This window comes from Puntigrus tetrazona, unplaced genomic scaffold (assembly GCF_018831695.1).
Source record: "Puntigrus tetrazona isolate hp1 unplaced genomic scaffold, ASM1883169v1 S000000130, whole genome shotgun sequence".
Lineage (NCBI taxonomy): Eukaryota > Metazoa > Chordata > Actinopteri > Cypriniformes > Cyprinidae > Puntigrus > Puntigrus tetrazona.
Genome location: NW_025047807.1, coordinates 748997 through 765176, shown reverse-complemented (window position 1 = coordinate 765176; position 16180 = coordinate 748997). Strand labels below are relative to the sequence as shown.

The 16180-nt window shown below is 38.6% G+C and overlaps 2 protein-coding genes across 4 annotated transcripts in view; one reads left to right on the top strand and one right to left on the bottom strand.

The window, feature by feature from the left end:
• Window positions 1-1675: 1675 nt before the first annotated feature.
• On the bottom strand, window positions 1676-8359 carry dhrs7cb (dehydrogenase/reductase (SDR family) member 7Cb). The gene is made up of 8 exons (XM_043229963.1): window positions 8219-8359; window positions 7381-7537; window positions 6247-6359; window positions 5086-5296; window positions 4905-4997; window positions 3739-3900; window positions 2520-2778; window positions 1676-1934 (listed from the first exon to the last, which is right to left on the bottom strand). Exons 2-7 carry the CDS (start codon window positions 7532-7534, stop codon window positions 2567-2569), a joined length of 945 nt encoding a protein of 314 aa, XP_043085898.1. The 5' UTR covers window positions 7535-7537; window positions 8219-8359; the 3' UTR covers window positions 1676-1934; window positions 2520-2566.
• Window positions 8360-9203: 844 nt separating this feature from the next.
• LOC122332620 (myosin phosphatase Rho interacting protein) overlaps window positions 9204-16180 on the top strand; it is a 40839-nt gene continuing 33862 nt past the window's right edge. Inside the window, exons 1-3 of one of the 3 annotated variants that reach the window (XM_043229965.1) lie at window positions 9204-10046; window positions 15048-15125; window positions 16080-16145. In XM_043229965.1, coding sequence (XP_043085900.1) covers window positions 9924-10046; window positions 15048-15125; window positions 16080-16145 — 267 coding nt within the window. In that variant the 5' untranslated portion in view covers window positions 9204-9923. The remainder of the gene's footprint in view (window positions 10047-15047; window positions 15126-16079; window positions 16146-16180) is intronic. The other 2 variants (XM_043229967.1, XM_043229966.1) reach the window with 2 other exon arrangements.

Sequence of the window (16180 nt, the reverse complement as noted above, 5' to 3'; positions counted from 1 at the left end):
AGCTGTCAGTCTGAAAGCAGGGTCAGATCCCCGCGGGGCGAGTGACCCGTCGGATGAAGGCTCGCGGAGGCCAGCTGGACTTTAACTCCGTGTCAAGGACCCTTCTCGCGCCGGCATTAACATAACAACACAGCAGACCGTGTTCATTAGGATCGGCGCTCGTGAGGGCCGCAGGATTACGCTTTAATGAGCTCGTCGTTACCCGGAGCCGTTCGCAGGGGGGCAAGTTGTCACACCTCGTACCCCAAACATAGACTCATTCGCCCTTACGCCGTTCGGAAGACCTCCTCCGTTCGTCTTCGGGACACAGAGCGCGATGAAATCACGGAAGAGGAGTACGAGTGTCCTCACAGCTTCATAAAACGAGTGTGCTCGCTACTTAGGGCTTGAACGCGGTGTTGCTGTCTACTGAGGGACAGAAAGCTGACTTCATTCGGAACGAAGGCCTGGTTCTGAACGACGCTTTAAAGTTAGACCAAGCACTTTTTTTCTGAAGCATTTTAGTTGGAGGTTCCTCTAACTGGATGTTTTATCACGTTTCTGAACGTTTAGGGAACGTTTAAGAGCATCAGTCACAAGCTCTTTTGGGAACATTATAGCACAGGAGGATTTATTCTCACTGTATGCTAGTTGGGTATTAGCACGCACGTTATTAAAATATTGGCTGTTTATTAGTACTTATCACATATTCTGCTTTACATTCCTCCATGGTCAGTCCCTCCTAATAGATAAACCTATACTGACTATAAATAAGATGCAAATGAAGAGTATATTGACGCAAAACTCATAGTTAATGGTTTGTTAATTAATAATAATTGTTTATTAAATAATAAAAATTGCACATTAAAAAACTGATCAAATTTAATTAATTTGTTGTTGTTTTTTGCTGTGTTTTAATAACTTTATTTAAATGTTTATTTGTAATTTTAAAAGTTTTCTTGTCTTCATTGCATCATTATTTAAAGACTCCTTAAAGTTTTAAAGAACCACATTCACATTTTTTACTCCTATTATTTTAAATATTTATTTTTAAATTTTACGTCTTTTCCAAATTGCGTATGTCATATACGAATAGCATGTTCACTCTCGATGTTATCACTAATAATATTACGGAATAAAAATAGAAATATTAATGTTAAAATTAAGTAATAATTCATTGTACCCGAGCTGACCTTTCGTGACAACATGCCCCATAGGAGTATTTAATAGACTATCATACCTAAATTAAACAGTAAATCAATTGGAAACACGCGAGACAGCAAAAAATAATATATATATTGTATCATAATTCGATAACTTAGCTATTTTTTATGTATGACGTCCCTCACGTGTGACAACAGCGTAAAAAAACACTAGTTTAATTATATAACAGACGTGCATTAAATGTGTTATTCATATGCTTCATGAAAGCCTGACACTGTGTGTGTGTGTGTGTGTGTGTGTTTGGCTTGTGTTTACTGCCATCTTCAGGTGCAAAAGTGCTGCTCTTTCATCACTAGATGCTGATAGTGTCACATCAAAGCTGCTTTATATGAGCTCTAGTACTTGATGTGTTGAAGAATAGAAATATACAAAATATATATGAGCTAATCTTAAGCCCCTCCCACCCCACTCTTACATTTTTGAGATTTCAGCCTTTTCTGCTTTCAGATTAAAGGAAATAAAACGTCCCACATCCACATGTAAGTGTTTATTTTATCGAAGTCTTCTGTGTTTGCATCTGCATATCTCGAAACTTTCTTTTCTTCTTCCTCTCTCTTGTTCCTGTCTGTGTTCTGAAGGCTTGTACTGAGGCTGAAGGAAGTTCATGCGTCATTCACGCCGTTTTATGCAACACTTTAAGCTCATAAACATGGTGAAAATGTCTTTGTCTTCTGTCCGCTGGCAGTATCTTCTCGTGCAAGGAGTGATAAAAGAGAAATCCAAAATCCTCTCTGAAAAAAACAAAGCAAAAACAATAATACAACAAGTTTCTGATTTCTGTTCTGGAAATGCATGCACATTTAAAACACACCGCTCCAGAAAGCTTTTATTGGAAAACAAGTTCATTTGCAAAAACTCATTTTTTCACGATTTTCAAAAATCATGTTGATTTTGCTTCTTTTTTTTTTTTTTATTGTGCGTTCCACTTATTCTCAATCAAACTGCAGTTGGATTATTTTGATCAAGTAGAAAATAACCAAAAAATACAGCTAACTGACAAAATGAAAGCGTGGTAACATAAAAAAAACTTTTTTAAAACGGTTATCTGTTTTTGCAAACTCTTCAACCAGGGAGGTACGCTCTCGAAAAAAAAAGGTACAAAATCTATCACTGGGGCAGTACCTTTTCAAAAAAAAGACATGTTTGTACCTAAAGGATCCATTTTGGTACCTTAAAGGTGCTACTAGTACTTAAAGTGTAGGTATGTGAACCTAATAGGTACAAAAGCCTACCTTTTGAAAAGATCCCGCCCCACTGACAGCTTTTGTACCTTTATTTCTGAGAGCGTATCTGATATCTATTGTTTAATGTCTCGCCTCGATCCAGTCGCGTCCGAAAGCTGATGAAGGCCCGGCGTCTCTCTCTATTTGAGCTGCTCTGCCGTGGCTCCGTCCTTCACGCCGGCGGCCACCACAGCGAAGAAGAAGCTGGGCAGCAGCGAGCGGACGTAGAGGGCGACCCACGGCACGGGGTGGGCCATGAGGACCTCTCGATTCTGCCGGTTCACCGTCCTCACGATCTCCTGGGCCAGGCTGCTGGGAGTCACGCCGTGAGTGTTCAGCTTGCCGGAGATGTCTGGAACGAGGCCGGAGTCAGCGGACCTGCTCCAAAACCCCCGAAGAGCAGCCCTTGCTATTCATCGCCTTCTAATGAGGCTGTTGTATCAGCTGCTGACACGACAATATGATACTCTTATAGACGTAAAAAGACAGTGCTGCTGGGTTCATTGCTACCAGCTGCTTTTACATTAATTAATTGAACGGTGTTTTAATCCGTACCTATGAGAAATTCATCAAATATAATTATAATAAAATCATTTTTTTAAAGATTATTTTAGTTTATGGTTTTCCAGGCTGTTCATTAGTGAAAAAGTGCCAAAATATAAAAACAAACAAAAATTTTAATATGAAAATTAATTATATATATATATATATATATATATATATATATATATATATATATATATATATATTTTTTTTTTTTTTTTTTTTTTTTTTATTTATTATGAATAAATTATAAATTGTGTGTGTGTGTGTAAAAATTGTTTTTTTATTATGCTATCATGTTTAATTGTGTTATTTTTAGTTACTTTTGAGATGTATATATATATGAAAAAGTTATAAATTATGTGTGTGTGTGTGTGTGCAAAAAACATGTTTTTTTTTATTATGCTATCATGTTTTATTGTTTTAGGTGTATTTTTAGTTGTATTTTATGCTCAATGAAAAAAATAAATAAATATGTAATATGATATATTTATGTATTTCATATATAAATCAAACTTCTGTCAAACCAAGCCTACACCTACACAATCCTGCTACACTATAATTGCCTGCACAGGAGCAAAGGTGTGACACGGACAAGAGACTAGCAAACAGAAGGTGTGTGATGCAATTAGCGCAGCGCGGACGTCAGGAACCAGATGTGTCTGAGGGTGTATGTCATAATGTTTACTGCACAAAATGAGCGAGTAGCTAGACTGATACTTTGGATAATTGAGCGTTGCTGTGACTCAGTGCCGGTCGGGTTACTCACAGGCCCAGAGGGGGTTGGGGGGTGGCGTTTGGGAGGGAGCGCCGTTCTCTGCGACCGCGTTAATGAAGGTGTGGCTGATGGTGCTGACGGAGATCCCGTACTCCTCCACCTCTGCTCTCAGACAGTCAAAGAACGCCTGGACTGCGTGCTTGGACGCCGCGTCTGAAAACACATCAGGTGCAAAATAGTTTGGATGCGTAGCGCATTTTCCATCAATTGATACCTTACCTGCATATTTAGCATTTCGTTTGAATGGGTGCCGTCAGAGTGAGATCGCGATAACATCACAATAATCCACACCAGTCCAACGTCTTGAGTGCTGAATATTTGTAAGAAACAAAGATGTTTTTCATTTCAAACCTAACTTCATTTTTTGATTTATAACGACGCTTCCTCCAGTGAAAAAGTCTCTCACGTGTGTTTGTTCAGAGCTGTTTTGGTTTGTAAACAGCGCTTGATCGGTGCAGATTTCTCCCCTGATTCAGTCCAGACAGCCTTTTATTATAGACTATGGACTCAAGAATGGTTTCACAAGACATTAAAGGGTTAGTTTTTCCCCCCGAAATGGAAATTCTGTCATTAAATAAATCACCCTCATGTCTCTCCAAACCCGTAGGACCTTCGTTCATCTTCTGAACACAAATTAAGATATTTCTGATTTAATCTGAGAGCTGTGTGACCCTCCGTAGGCAGCAGCACAACTGAAATGATGCAGGTCAAGAAACATAGTAAATACATCGGTAAGATGCATCAGAGACTCAACTTCAGCTTACTCTAACATAGTTTACTCAACCAGTCTATCATGTTAGAGAGCATCACACCGCTTGCGCACGCTTAAACGTATTTGATGCAATCAGCCTCGTTTGCGTTCGAGGGGAACGCGTGCAAGCGAATGTAACGAACGTTGTTTAGTCCTAGGGGAAAGCATGCGTATGCATTGTGAGTCTCTCTAAAATGGCAGAAGACGTAACTCTCAGATTTCATCATTTGTGTTCCGAACGAAGGTCTTTCGGTTTTGGAACGACACGAGGGTAGGAGATTTTAATTTCAGGGTGAACTAGCCCTGACAGACTGGAGCGGTGTGGATTATTATTGATGTTTTCTCAGCGGCACCCATTCACTGCAGAGCACCCGTTGCTGAGAAAAGTGATGAAAGAGGCTCTTACAGCATGTTCGGAAAGGTAGAGCCAGTTTCCCTTGGATGCTGTTGACCAGGACATACTGACCCGTCCGTCTCGTGATCATTAACGGAAGAACGCCTGCAACGATAACAAGCGCCGCTTTAACATTCTTTCTGCCAGTAAACCCTCGGCGTGTTCCCCGTTGTGTTTCTGCGGCCGTGTGTACCTTTGGCCAGCGTTGTGGGGCCGAAGTAGTTGACGTCCATGACGGTTTTGTCCATCTCTAGAGAGAGATTCTGCACCGGTGCTTTGACCTTCATGCTGCTGTTGCATATCAGCACATCCACACAGCCGTAACACTCTCCAATCTCTGTGATCACATCCGAAATGTTCTCCATATCACTGAAGTCCAGCAGCACCAGCTTGGGTGTGAAAGTCTGAAACAGGAAGTATAGAGAGTAGGAAACCAGATGCCACATTAATGCTTGAACATCCATCTAGAATGATCTTGGCAGCAATATATATATATTTATATTTTTATTTATATTTTTTTATTTATATATATATATATATATATATATATATATATATATATATATATATATATATATATATATATATATATATATATATATATATTATATTTATATTTATATATATTTATTATTAATTCAAGCAGTAGTATTATTGTATGTTATTAGCAATAAGCGTAAAACTCTATAGCTATATTATAAAAAAAAAAATATATATATATATATATATATATATATATATATTTTTTTTTTTTTTTTTTTTTTTTTAAATTTATTTATTTATTTTTTAATAGAATAGCTATTGAGTTTTACGCTTATTACTAATAACATACAATATTACTGCTTGAATTAATTACATGTAGCACTGGTGAGCAGAAAAGTGCATTATTTTTAGATATGTTTACTGGGGAAAAAAAAAAAAATGTTTTTTTAAATAAATGCGTCAGTTTACGTCTTTAAAAGTAAAATTGCATTTAAAACAGTATGGGTATATATCATTGTCTCTGAGGTAACTTTGTTTTGCTTTAAAGTTATTCCTTGGAGAAAATGATGTTCTGCTCCGTGATGTTCATCGGTTATATTAGTACCGATCACAGCCGTAATTTGATACAGTTCTCAAGGCATCCTGATCATCACAGAATAGATGAAGTCAACGTGTTTGAAACAGCAGAGGAGCAGTATTTTAAGACAGCCGTGGACGTTCGGCGGTCAGGAGGAAATCCTGCCATTGTTCATGACAGAGGAAGAGACGCTGACAGAGATACAGCCCGAACGGTTAAAAACGAGTGACCAGAATGAACACGAGACGTGCTTGCTGATGTCTTACTTTGGGTCTAATGTGCTTTAATACTCACTTTACTGGGGTCTGATCCGCCGCAGAGAGAATCATACAGAGATTCGAGCTTATCCCAGCTCGGCCCGCACAAAACCAGCCTGGCACCGCCCTCGTGAAACAGTCTGGCACATTCTGACAAACACAGGATCAGAGGATGCCTTCTTAAAAACCACCAGGCCGTAGAAGAACCTTTCTGTCTAAATGGTTCGATACAAACCTTTCTGTTTCACAAAAAGTTCTTTGTGGTGAAAAAAGGTTCTTCTGATTATAAAAAGGTAAGAAACGTGTGGCTCTTTAAAGAATCTTTGACTGAATGGTTCTCAGTGGAACCAAAAATGGTTCTACCGCATGACGTCACTGGGAAGAACCTTCTGGAGTAACGTTATTTTCGAAAGTGTACATGCAATGCAAACCAATCTTAGTTTAACGCTAATACAGTGTAATACAAATATTCATTAGATATCAATTTGTTTTTCTGAAAAATGTTTTAAAATGAGTTTTTACTAGAAACACTGTGGTGAGAAAAATAAACGTCATGTAAAGTGAAAATTTATGAAGCTTGGTTCTGTCATTGGACAAAATTTTTTTGTTGGTGTTATTGTCCAGTGAAAACTATATATATATATATATATATATATATATATATATATATATATATATATATATATGTGTGTGTGTGTGTGTGTGTGTGTGTGTGTGTGTATGTATAAACAGATTGAAGAATATAAAAAAAAATAATATATATATATATATATATATATATATATATATATATATATATATATATATATATATATTTAGTGTTCAAAGAAAGAATATTTTATGCAGAGAAAAACTGATCTTTGATAGTAGTTAATATTTTGATTAATATTTTTTTGAATAACAGAATTTGACTTATTGGTACTACACTAAAAGTGTACTTTTTTGACAATAAACTATTGTACATAAACTGATTCATTAATTTTATGGCTGAACCATCATGAAACACTCATCATGAATTTATACGGTCCCAGGACCTCCAACATCAATGTAACTGTTTCCTCTGGATAACAAAAGATTATTAAAATGTTCTTCGCTCTAAGAAAAAAAAAGGCCAATGTTTATACTGGCTTCGTTTAATTTTGTGGTGAAGTATGAATTAACGAAGCATTACCGTTTCCCATCCCCGACACGGCGTCTGTGATCACCACAACTTTGTTCCTCACCATGGACTTGGACATGAAGCGCATGACCTCGTTGTAAACGTAGTAAACTCCGGCAAATACCACGATGAGCAGCGGCAGCACCATAACCGATGGGACACCCATCTTCTGAAAACCAAGAAAAAAAGGCTTCATCTCAGGAGGACACTATAGGACACTTCCTGTTACAGATGCCACAGTACCATTGCTTTACTAGTCAATATTTGAATGAACAATTCACCCCAAACACCTGGAAGAAAGCTAAATTATAGTTATAAGTCTTAATGGTGGGTTTGGTTTTCACAGGCGTGCATTTCTTCAACCTTAATTGAATTTGAGGATTGCTGTGATGTTTTTATCAGCAGTTGGGACTCTCATTGCGACGGCACCCATTCACTTCTCCAAATCTCCAAGAAGCAAGCTCACCCGCACGGAAGGCCTTAGGGGGAGTGAGCGCGTTTTCAGGGTGTTTGTTTGCGCGTGAACTATTTATTTAACGAATGCTGCTCAGCCGTATCCAGCGACGCGTGTCACTAGCTCCATAAAAGTGTGGCTGAGGACAAGAGCTATAAATAACCGAGCTCTCGCCACCTTATTTGGACGTACGTGAAGAGAATAGGTTGCATTCGGTGATTTAACCAACAACCATTTTGTTGCTTTTTAACAAATCATTTCCAAGACCGACACAAGCAACAGCGTCCCAGAATGGATTCCCAGAGAGACAGCGCCAGTCAACGACACACACACACACACACACACACTAACCTACATGCGGGCGACCGTAATCTGTTTTATTTTCAGTGTACTTACTTTGTGCGTAAAGAGTTAAGCCAGCCTTCGGTGGAAAGGTGCTGTGGTCCGGTCAGGGACGGAGACTGAAGCCTGCCGTCCTCCCTTGTTCATTCGGAGCCAGTGGCAGCCAGGGAACTCTTTTAATAGCTCATGCATGTTGTGAATACCATCTCAGGCATGCAGAGAGGCATTCAAGGGTACCTTGAGGTTCTTTCTGTATTGCATTGAATATAATGATACATTTAGTTGCATGAAGTTATGCACGAGGCACTGTGTTGATAGTGCATATGTAAAATATTGGTACAATGCACCATTTTTATAAATCAATTTTTTTAAATGTTATTTTATTGATAAATGTTGTTAAAATTGATCATATTTGTAGCTTTTAAAATTTTAATTTATTGATATATATTTTTTTAATTTTTTCACACTTTTTTGTATTGACAGTGCATGTAAAATGTTCTTAAAATACACCCTCATTAATGCTATTATTCTGAAAAATAACACAAAACACTTCAATTCAGCAGATAAAATCACGTGAAACTAAATTGTTTAAAAAATATTCCCTTTACTCAGTTCTTGAAAGACTCTATTATATATTCAGTTAATGAAAGAAAAAAAAACCTATTGTAACAAGCAATGTCCCATAAAATAAGCAACACCGTTTCAAATATTAGTATGTTATATAGATGATTTTTTTATGCGTGATTGCAACTACAAAAGATATTCTTGTGGAATAAGTTTTGTTTCTTAGTATACATATAAGAAATAACATGAAATCGTTGAGAAATGTATACATTTTTATTCGCATTATTTGACAACTGCATTGTTATTTATTAATTTATTTATTACCCCAGATGCCATTCTTAATTTATGGGCTACTCCTTTTGCACCGACTTGTTCACTACGGTGTCCACAGGGTGGATGTCTATCTTCGCTCCGGGACCGTCCTGCTCTCGTGCTCTCGTGCTCCGAACTCTCGCGAGAGAAAATGAAATTCCAGCAGCAAATCTGCGAGCTCGCGACCTCCCTCCATTGGGAAAGCTCGAGCGCGACTGAGGGGAGAGAAGCGGCCCCTCGCTAGCCTGGAAAAGCTCCGACGCGACGCGTTCATCGAAGCTCACGGAGCCGCGAGGTTCGAGCGAAGACATGCACGGTACCGGCGAAGGATAACATGTCAGGTTCGCCGAACACCGGGATTTTAAAGGCTCCGCTGAACGAGCAGGGGGAGAGGCTTCGTTAGCGAGCTAACTGACGCTAGCAGCGAAGTGCGTGAAAACTTCGAGCTCGAGAATTTGCCATTGGGATTGAAAACCGGGATACCTCACCAGCGGTTGTTTTTTTTTCTCCCTCCCGTCGCTTCCTAGAAGGCCCAGCTTCGTCTGACCGGAGGAGCACGCGAAAAAAATCGCTTTGTTTACCGCTTGCACAATTCCAGCATTGATTCGCGCAGAAATGAGATTAGAGAGTCGCTTTGTGAGGGCAGGCCGTGAACTCAAGCACATCAGCCAAAACACCGAGCAGGCCTGTTAACTAGAGATCCGCTTATATAAACCGCTCGCATTCTGACCGGTTTGGCCGCAGGGGGAGAGATTCGAGGAGCAAAGCCGCCGTTACCGGTCATGTTTCGCGCGGCGACCGCGTCGAGAATCGAATGAAAGAGCGTCGGGATTATCGCCTTACTTTTCGTTGCTGGGATCTGAGACGCGAATAGAGGAATACGATGTCTAGTGCGAAGGAAAACACGTGTAGGAAATTTCAAGCGAACATTTTCAACAAGAGCAAATGTCAAAACTGCTTCAAGCCTCGAGAGCTGCATCTGCTGACGGACCAGGATCTCAACCAGGTACGTTTCCAGTCAGCTGAGGGTATAGCGCTTCGTGAACGGCTGAGAGCGAAATGGCTTGTACGAAAAAAACGTTTGCTCTGTAGTGATTGTAGGACAGTGAAGCTGGCGATTGATTTCCATTAGCTGCCAGCGCTTTATCGATCGGTTTGCTGTGAGCGCTAATCAGCCTTTTAGGCTCATTTTGTTTAGAAAGGGTTTGTCCTGTTAACTTTAAACTGCTGTTATGATAGGGTTTTTACGACGCTTTTTAGTGTTTTAGTTGCGCATGCAGATGGTGCTTTTTTTATGATTCTTAACAGCTATGATGTATTCACTGTATTCACTGTATTTGTGTTTTCAGTTAAAGTGCTTGGAACGATTGGAACGCTATACTGACCAATCAGCAGTCGGCAAAGATCTACTCTTGATTTCTGATTGGTGAAAAATTATGTCGCTGCTGTTTCAGATGCGTTTTTTCCTGAACAGAATCGTTCTTTAAAAAAAAAAAGTGGAAGTATGGCAGTTAAATAGTTTAATGAAATGTGTGTTTTGGGAAAAATAAATGTAAAAAAAAAAAAATATATATATATATATATTCTTCAAATCAGCCTTTACTTCATTAATCGATATTGAATCGCAGTTGAAATATTTTTTTTTTTAATTTGCGCGAACATTGTTTTTATATCGAATTTATTCATGAAGTATTTTGTTATGCTCGAATGACCATTGGGCTCTAAATGTTGTTGCAGTGTTAAAACAATGTTGATAAATGTTTAAAATGGTTTCAATCATATTTTGACATTTAAAAGTCAGTATTCAGCTCACTTTAACATTACATTGGCTGCTGTAATGTACATTGGCTGTATGTACAATTTTCCATATTACTAAGATGTAAGATAATTTAATAATAAATAAGAGGAGGGTTGTCAGCCCCAGGGGTGCATTTTCCAAAAGCGTAGTTAGCTAAATGTGATCATTAGTTGCGTTGAACTCTTTCGAAAATGGTGGACCTTGCGACCATAGTTGTTTTTTGAGAAATGCACCCCAGAGCTTTTCCAAACCTTGTCAGGATTACAGGTACCGTTATAACTTCGCTCTTTGAGATGTTGTCTTTCTCCATGCGATTCTGGTTGTGTGTCACTTGAGCTCGCGTTGAGTCCATTTCTTTAAAATCCAGCGTATCTTCCCCCCTCTAATTATCTTATTCAGAAAAAGAAAGCTTCGGTTGATTGCATGAAAACACAAACTGTGACCATATTTCCGTAGGAGCTCTTGAAAGAGAATGAATGAGAGGAAAAGTTTCAGACCATAAGGGCCTGTTGTGTGTTTTTTTTTTTTTTTTTTTTATAATTGATCCCATACTCTTCAGAGCCGTCGAGCGATGTCAGCATCCTCCAGCATGTGTGTGTTGTGGTTTGAGCGAGATTACCAGTGGTTAACCCGTTCTGTGCCAGATTCATGAGTCATTGTTCTAGATTACATCACTTACTAATCCCGTTAAGATGACCCAATATTCATTACTAAATCAAACCCTTTTGGGCTCTGGTATTGTGTAACAGTCGCCTTCAGACATTTAGTTTATGGTTTCTTTATTTCTGTTTTGACAACACTATTATCAAATGTTCCTGTTAGACTTGGATCATATAGTTAGACCAAGTGCATTCTCCAATTTTAGTACAAAAAAGTTTAGCCGATGCGTTTAAGGTTTCAAAGCTCATTGCCTCAAAGCATTGACGCTCAAAGTTCATAAAAGAAATGTTTCCAAGTCCTGGTTTAATTTAGGCTTTTATTCATATAGAAACTCCAAAGCTGTGCCATTTTTATGCAGATCAAATGTTCCTGCATCATCTTTTCTGTTTCCTGGCAAAGCAGAATATTTCGCTCCCAATTCTTTGCCTTCATTTTGCCGAGAATGCCTCGAGCGTTTTTGAAATGTTTTATTTTGGTGATTAGTAAATAACTGTCAAATGTAGTTTACCTTCATAGCTTTGCCTCTTTCTGAGGCTGGCACATTTCCTCCCTCGGATTGGTTTGTTTTGGCATGTGCGACCACAGCAGTTATGCTTGGATCTGCATCAGAATGGAACAAAAAATCAGTCCGGGATCTTCTGGAATGAGATGATTTTGGTCCGGTTGAAAACTAACTGTGGGGCGAGTTCGGTTTCGGTGAAAAAGCGATCCAACTCAGTGAACCGGGCTCGTTTGTCAATCCGTCTTGATGGACGATGCTATGAGGAACTTAAACGGGTGCAGCTTTGACCAATAAGAGGACAGATTTGCTCCCATGTGACTTGCGCGAACATACGTTGATGCACTTTAAAATGTTGCCATGCGAAAGTAAACAAAAAGAACGAAAAATGCATCATTTTTAAGTTCCTGTTTCGTAAAAACCTTAATTTTAGTAGCTAGAAAGTTGATTGTGAATCAATGAAATGAATATGTTGAAAATGTATGTACACAATTGAGTTACCTAATCTGTGCCTCTGTGTAATTTACAGAGGAAGTTGAATGTTACAGTACATGTTGGATGTTTGAGTCAAACGGTTCCTTTGAGGAAATGTTGGCAGCACATAGTCATTTACTTACCCGGGGGTAAAAGGCTTTCAAAATACTGTAATCTTCACAGACTCATTCCTTGAAGAATGCTCTTGACTGGAAGGCAGTGAGAGCTCAGTGGAATTGACTCTGTGGAAACAGATTGGAAATGTGTTTCCTCTTAAAAAAAAAAAAAAAAAACAACCTCATTTTCTGCAGGCCTCCAACGTTAGATTTTCACATTTTAATTTGCGTGTATATGTGTGTGACACTGAGCACTGGATGGTTAATGAAAGTTAATCTTTGCATAACAGAGATAACTTTTACTGTATAAAAAATATAAAAAAAAAAACACTTTAAAATGTATATTTTACAAGATTACTGGGTTTTTTTTCCTGTATTTTTGATCAGATATAGCCTTGATGAGCCAAGGTCTAAAAACTATTGGACAGCAGTGTGTATGTATATAAAACATTTCAGCCTACCTTTCAGAAAACCTAAACCAGTTCCAGAAGCTTTAAATATAGGTAAAGGTGGCTTGCGTTAGTATTACTGTTTTGTTTTTTTTTTTCGATACACTGCGTTGCAACTGAAGTTGCAGGGGCTAAATGAGAAAGCAATCATCTATAGAGTCTATTAAAAGAGATTAGCTTATATGGGATTTGGATTTTAATAGCTTTACAGGACCAAATGTAAAAAAACAAATTCTGATTTTGGAAGCAAGACTGTTGCCTTCTTCAGAACCTTGATGCAGAGAATACTAGAATATAGCCTGTTCCTTTTATTGCGAGAGCAACAGGAATCATGCATGCGTTGCGTTTTGCTTCATACTCGTCGTCTAGGGTTGTCTTTTACTTCGGTCTGGCCCGCATGTTAAAAATGGAAACTTGCATCAAGCGGCTTGAAGCGTCCCAGTGCGATTCCCATGCAGAAGGAGGTCTGCTGTGAGCGGGGCGGGACGGGGGCTTGTGAAAGGAAGCGCATGTTGGGAAAGTGGAGCAGAGTTTCCCAGAGGTCGCTCCCACTTCTGAAGCTGCGGTTGGGCCCGGGGTGGGCGTTGGGTTTGTTTAGGCGGGGGGGGAGGTAGAAGTTCAGGGCGAGTGCGTCCAGGGGATGCAGGGATAAAGTGGACCGCTGGGAGCTGGCCGCCCTCAGGATTCAGCCTGGGAGGAAATTGGGAGTTAAGCGCGATGCGGCCGTAGGGTTAGATGTGAAGCTGGAGAGAGGAAGGAAAGCGCAGGGGTGTGCCGCTGCTCACATGCTGGAGTCACAGCTGTGTTTTGTTTTGCTTCCAACCCCCCCACCTCTTCCAGAGAGGAAAACGGCTAAATTTGGTCCCCAGGTATCCTCTGTTGTTTTAAAGATGTATTTATGGGTACTTACGGGGAGGGCTGGGAGAAGGGGAAAAAATCGATGCACGGCTAACCTCTCCTCGGTGATTTCTTGTTAAAACAGATTTGTTTTAACAATAGGACAAAACCGTCAAAATATGTCTCACTTTGTGTGAATGCAGCCGATCAGACCTGGCGCTGTGCGTGATGACGTGATCGAACGGCAATAACGCTCAGCAAAAGAGGCAGTGACCCATCTGCTCTTTCTATGGAAGCATTAAAGACAAACTTTAAGCACTCTCACATACTGAAAGCACTTTTTGTTTGTTGCTTGTAATGCATTTCATTTGCTATATTTTGTATTTTAATCGTTGTTTTAATTTTACGATTAAATTTGTGATTTTTTTTTTCTATACATTTTTAGTACAGTATTTATGATCGTGCCAGTAATTGAGGATTTCTTTTCATAAAATAATTTTTTTATCATCGTGCTTTTTCCGTGTGTGTTAGCAGTATCTGTTAGTTATTTTTAACCTAATCAAAATTGGAATGCAATATGATTTTTTTGGAAATGAAATCTTTAATTTAATTCAAACGCACAAAAGTAAAATAAATGTGATATTCAGCGGTGGTAGACTCATTCATGAACGAATTACAAAAAATATTGTTCTGAACCGCATAGGAAAGGCAAGTTATGTCACTTAAGATTGTGTAGATTGTGTCAAAGCAGTTTAATAAAAAGAAAATACTTATAGCCTCAACTATGAAGAACGTTCAGGTTCTTTTGTAAAGCAACTCTAAAAGACAACAGTGTCATTATTTAGCTTAAACTCGGCTGGTGGATATTACAACATCAGAGTCTTGCTTGGTCCTTGTTTTGTATGCTTGGGTAAAAAATATAAATTTGAGGTCATTGCGTTCAGTAAGAAGCTGCTTAACGCTGCGATTTTCAAGCTTTGAGGCAAACATCTGCTTTAAAGTGAAGCTATATTAACTTGCCTAGTCCTGCTCAGCTGCGTCTGAGCTCGCACCTGTAGATAACGCTTTGAAAGTGGTTATATCAGTCCCTCAAAATATCTGTTTTTACTAATTTTTTTTTTTTTTTTTACAGTGGTTGAACTGATTTACTAATACATGTTTATTTTTGTCGCAGGCCAAGCCGATCTATGGCGGGTGGCTGTGTTTGGCTCCAGAGGGGACGGACTTTGACAATCCCATGCAGAGATCCCGGGTAAGAGGGCGTAATGTTATTTGTATAAAAGTTTGGCGTCTGTTTGCATTAGTGCACAAATAAAACTCATGTGGTGTGTAATCAGGGGCGTTGGATACTGTATTTGCTTCTGTTGATGAATCACTCCAAAACTTTGTGTTAGAGCTTTATTTTGATGTGATGAATTGATAACACTCAAGTCTAACTGTACACTTAATACGTACTTAAACTAGAGTTCATTCAAAATTTGTATATTGTAGGCTCTACATTTGTTATTAATAATATGCTGTTTATAAATATTGAGTTCTTCAATGTCACTGTAATTATTCTTGCTTAATTAGGTTGTAGTAAATTTCTAGAATATTTTTTTGCGTTCACTGTCAGACCCTAATACATTAAGGGTACGTGCAAACATATTTGCATATATGGTTTACTAGGACAATATAAGGGCAATGATTTATTGATTTATTGACTTTTCAGCGTCATTGAAGACATTTCTCATTAGTGGACAATTATTTAGCGCTTGCGAAAATGTCAACTTTGTATTAAAGTACAAAAATGTAAAAAAAAGAAAAATACAGTTCGTTTAGAGTCCGTAAAGACAGTGGTTTTTATACTGTACAAACTTTATATTGTATCCCCTTACACTAACCTTAGCATAAGTAAATAATTTGATTACATTTGTAATGAAACAGAAATTGCAACAGATTTTTTTTTCTCCACATCCAAGTTAAATGGCTTATCGGGAAAATCCGGAGTGGGACATGGATGGAGATGTTTGGAAAAAGATGAAATGATCAGAAAAGTGTAGCATTTGACCAGAAGTTCAAGTTATGACATCTTGATTAAAATAGAAACATGCATTCAGACACTGGAGTGAATTTTCATTTAACGCAGACTTAAAAGTATGCTAACCAGTAGATAGTGTATTTGAGTGAATGTGAGTGATGTTACTAATCTGTGCTTTCAACACAGAAATGGCAGCGGCGATTCTTCGTCCTTTATGAACACGGCTGCTTGCGCTTCGCTCTGGATGAATCGGTAAGCTGTCCGTTATTTACATCTCACACAACTGC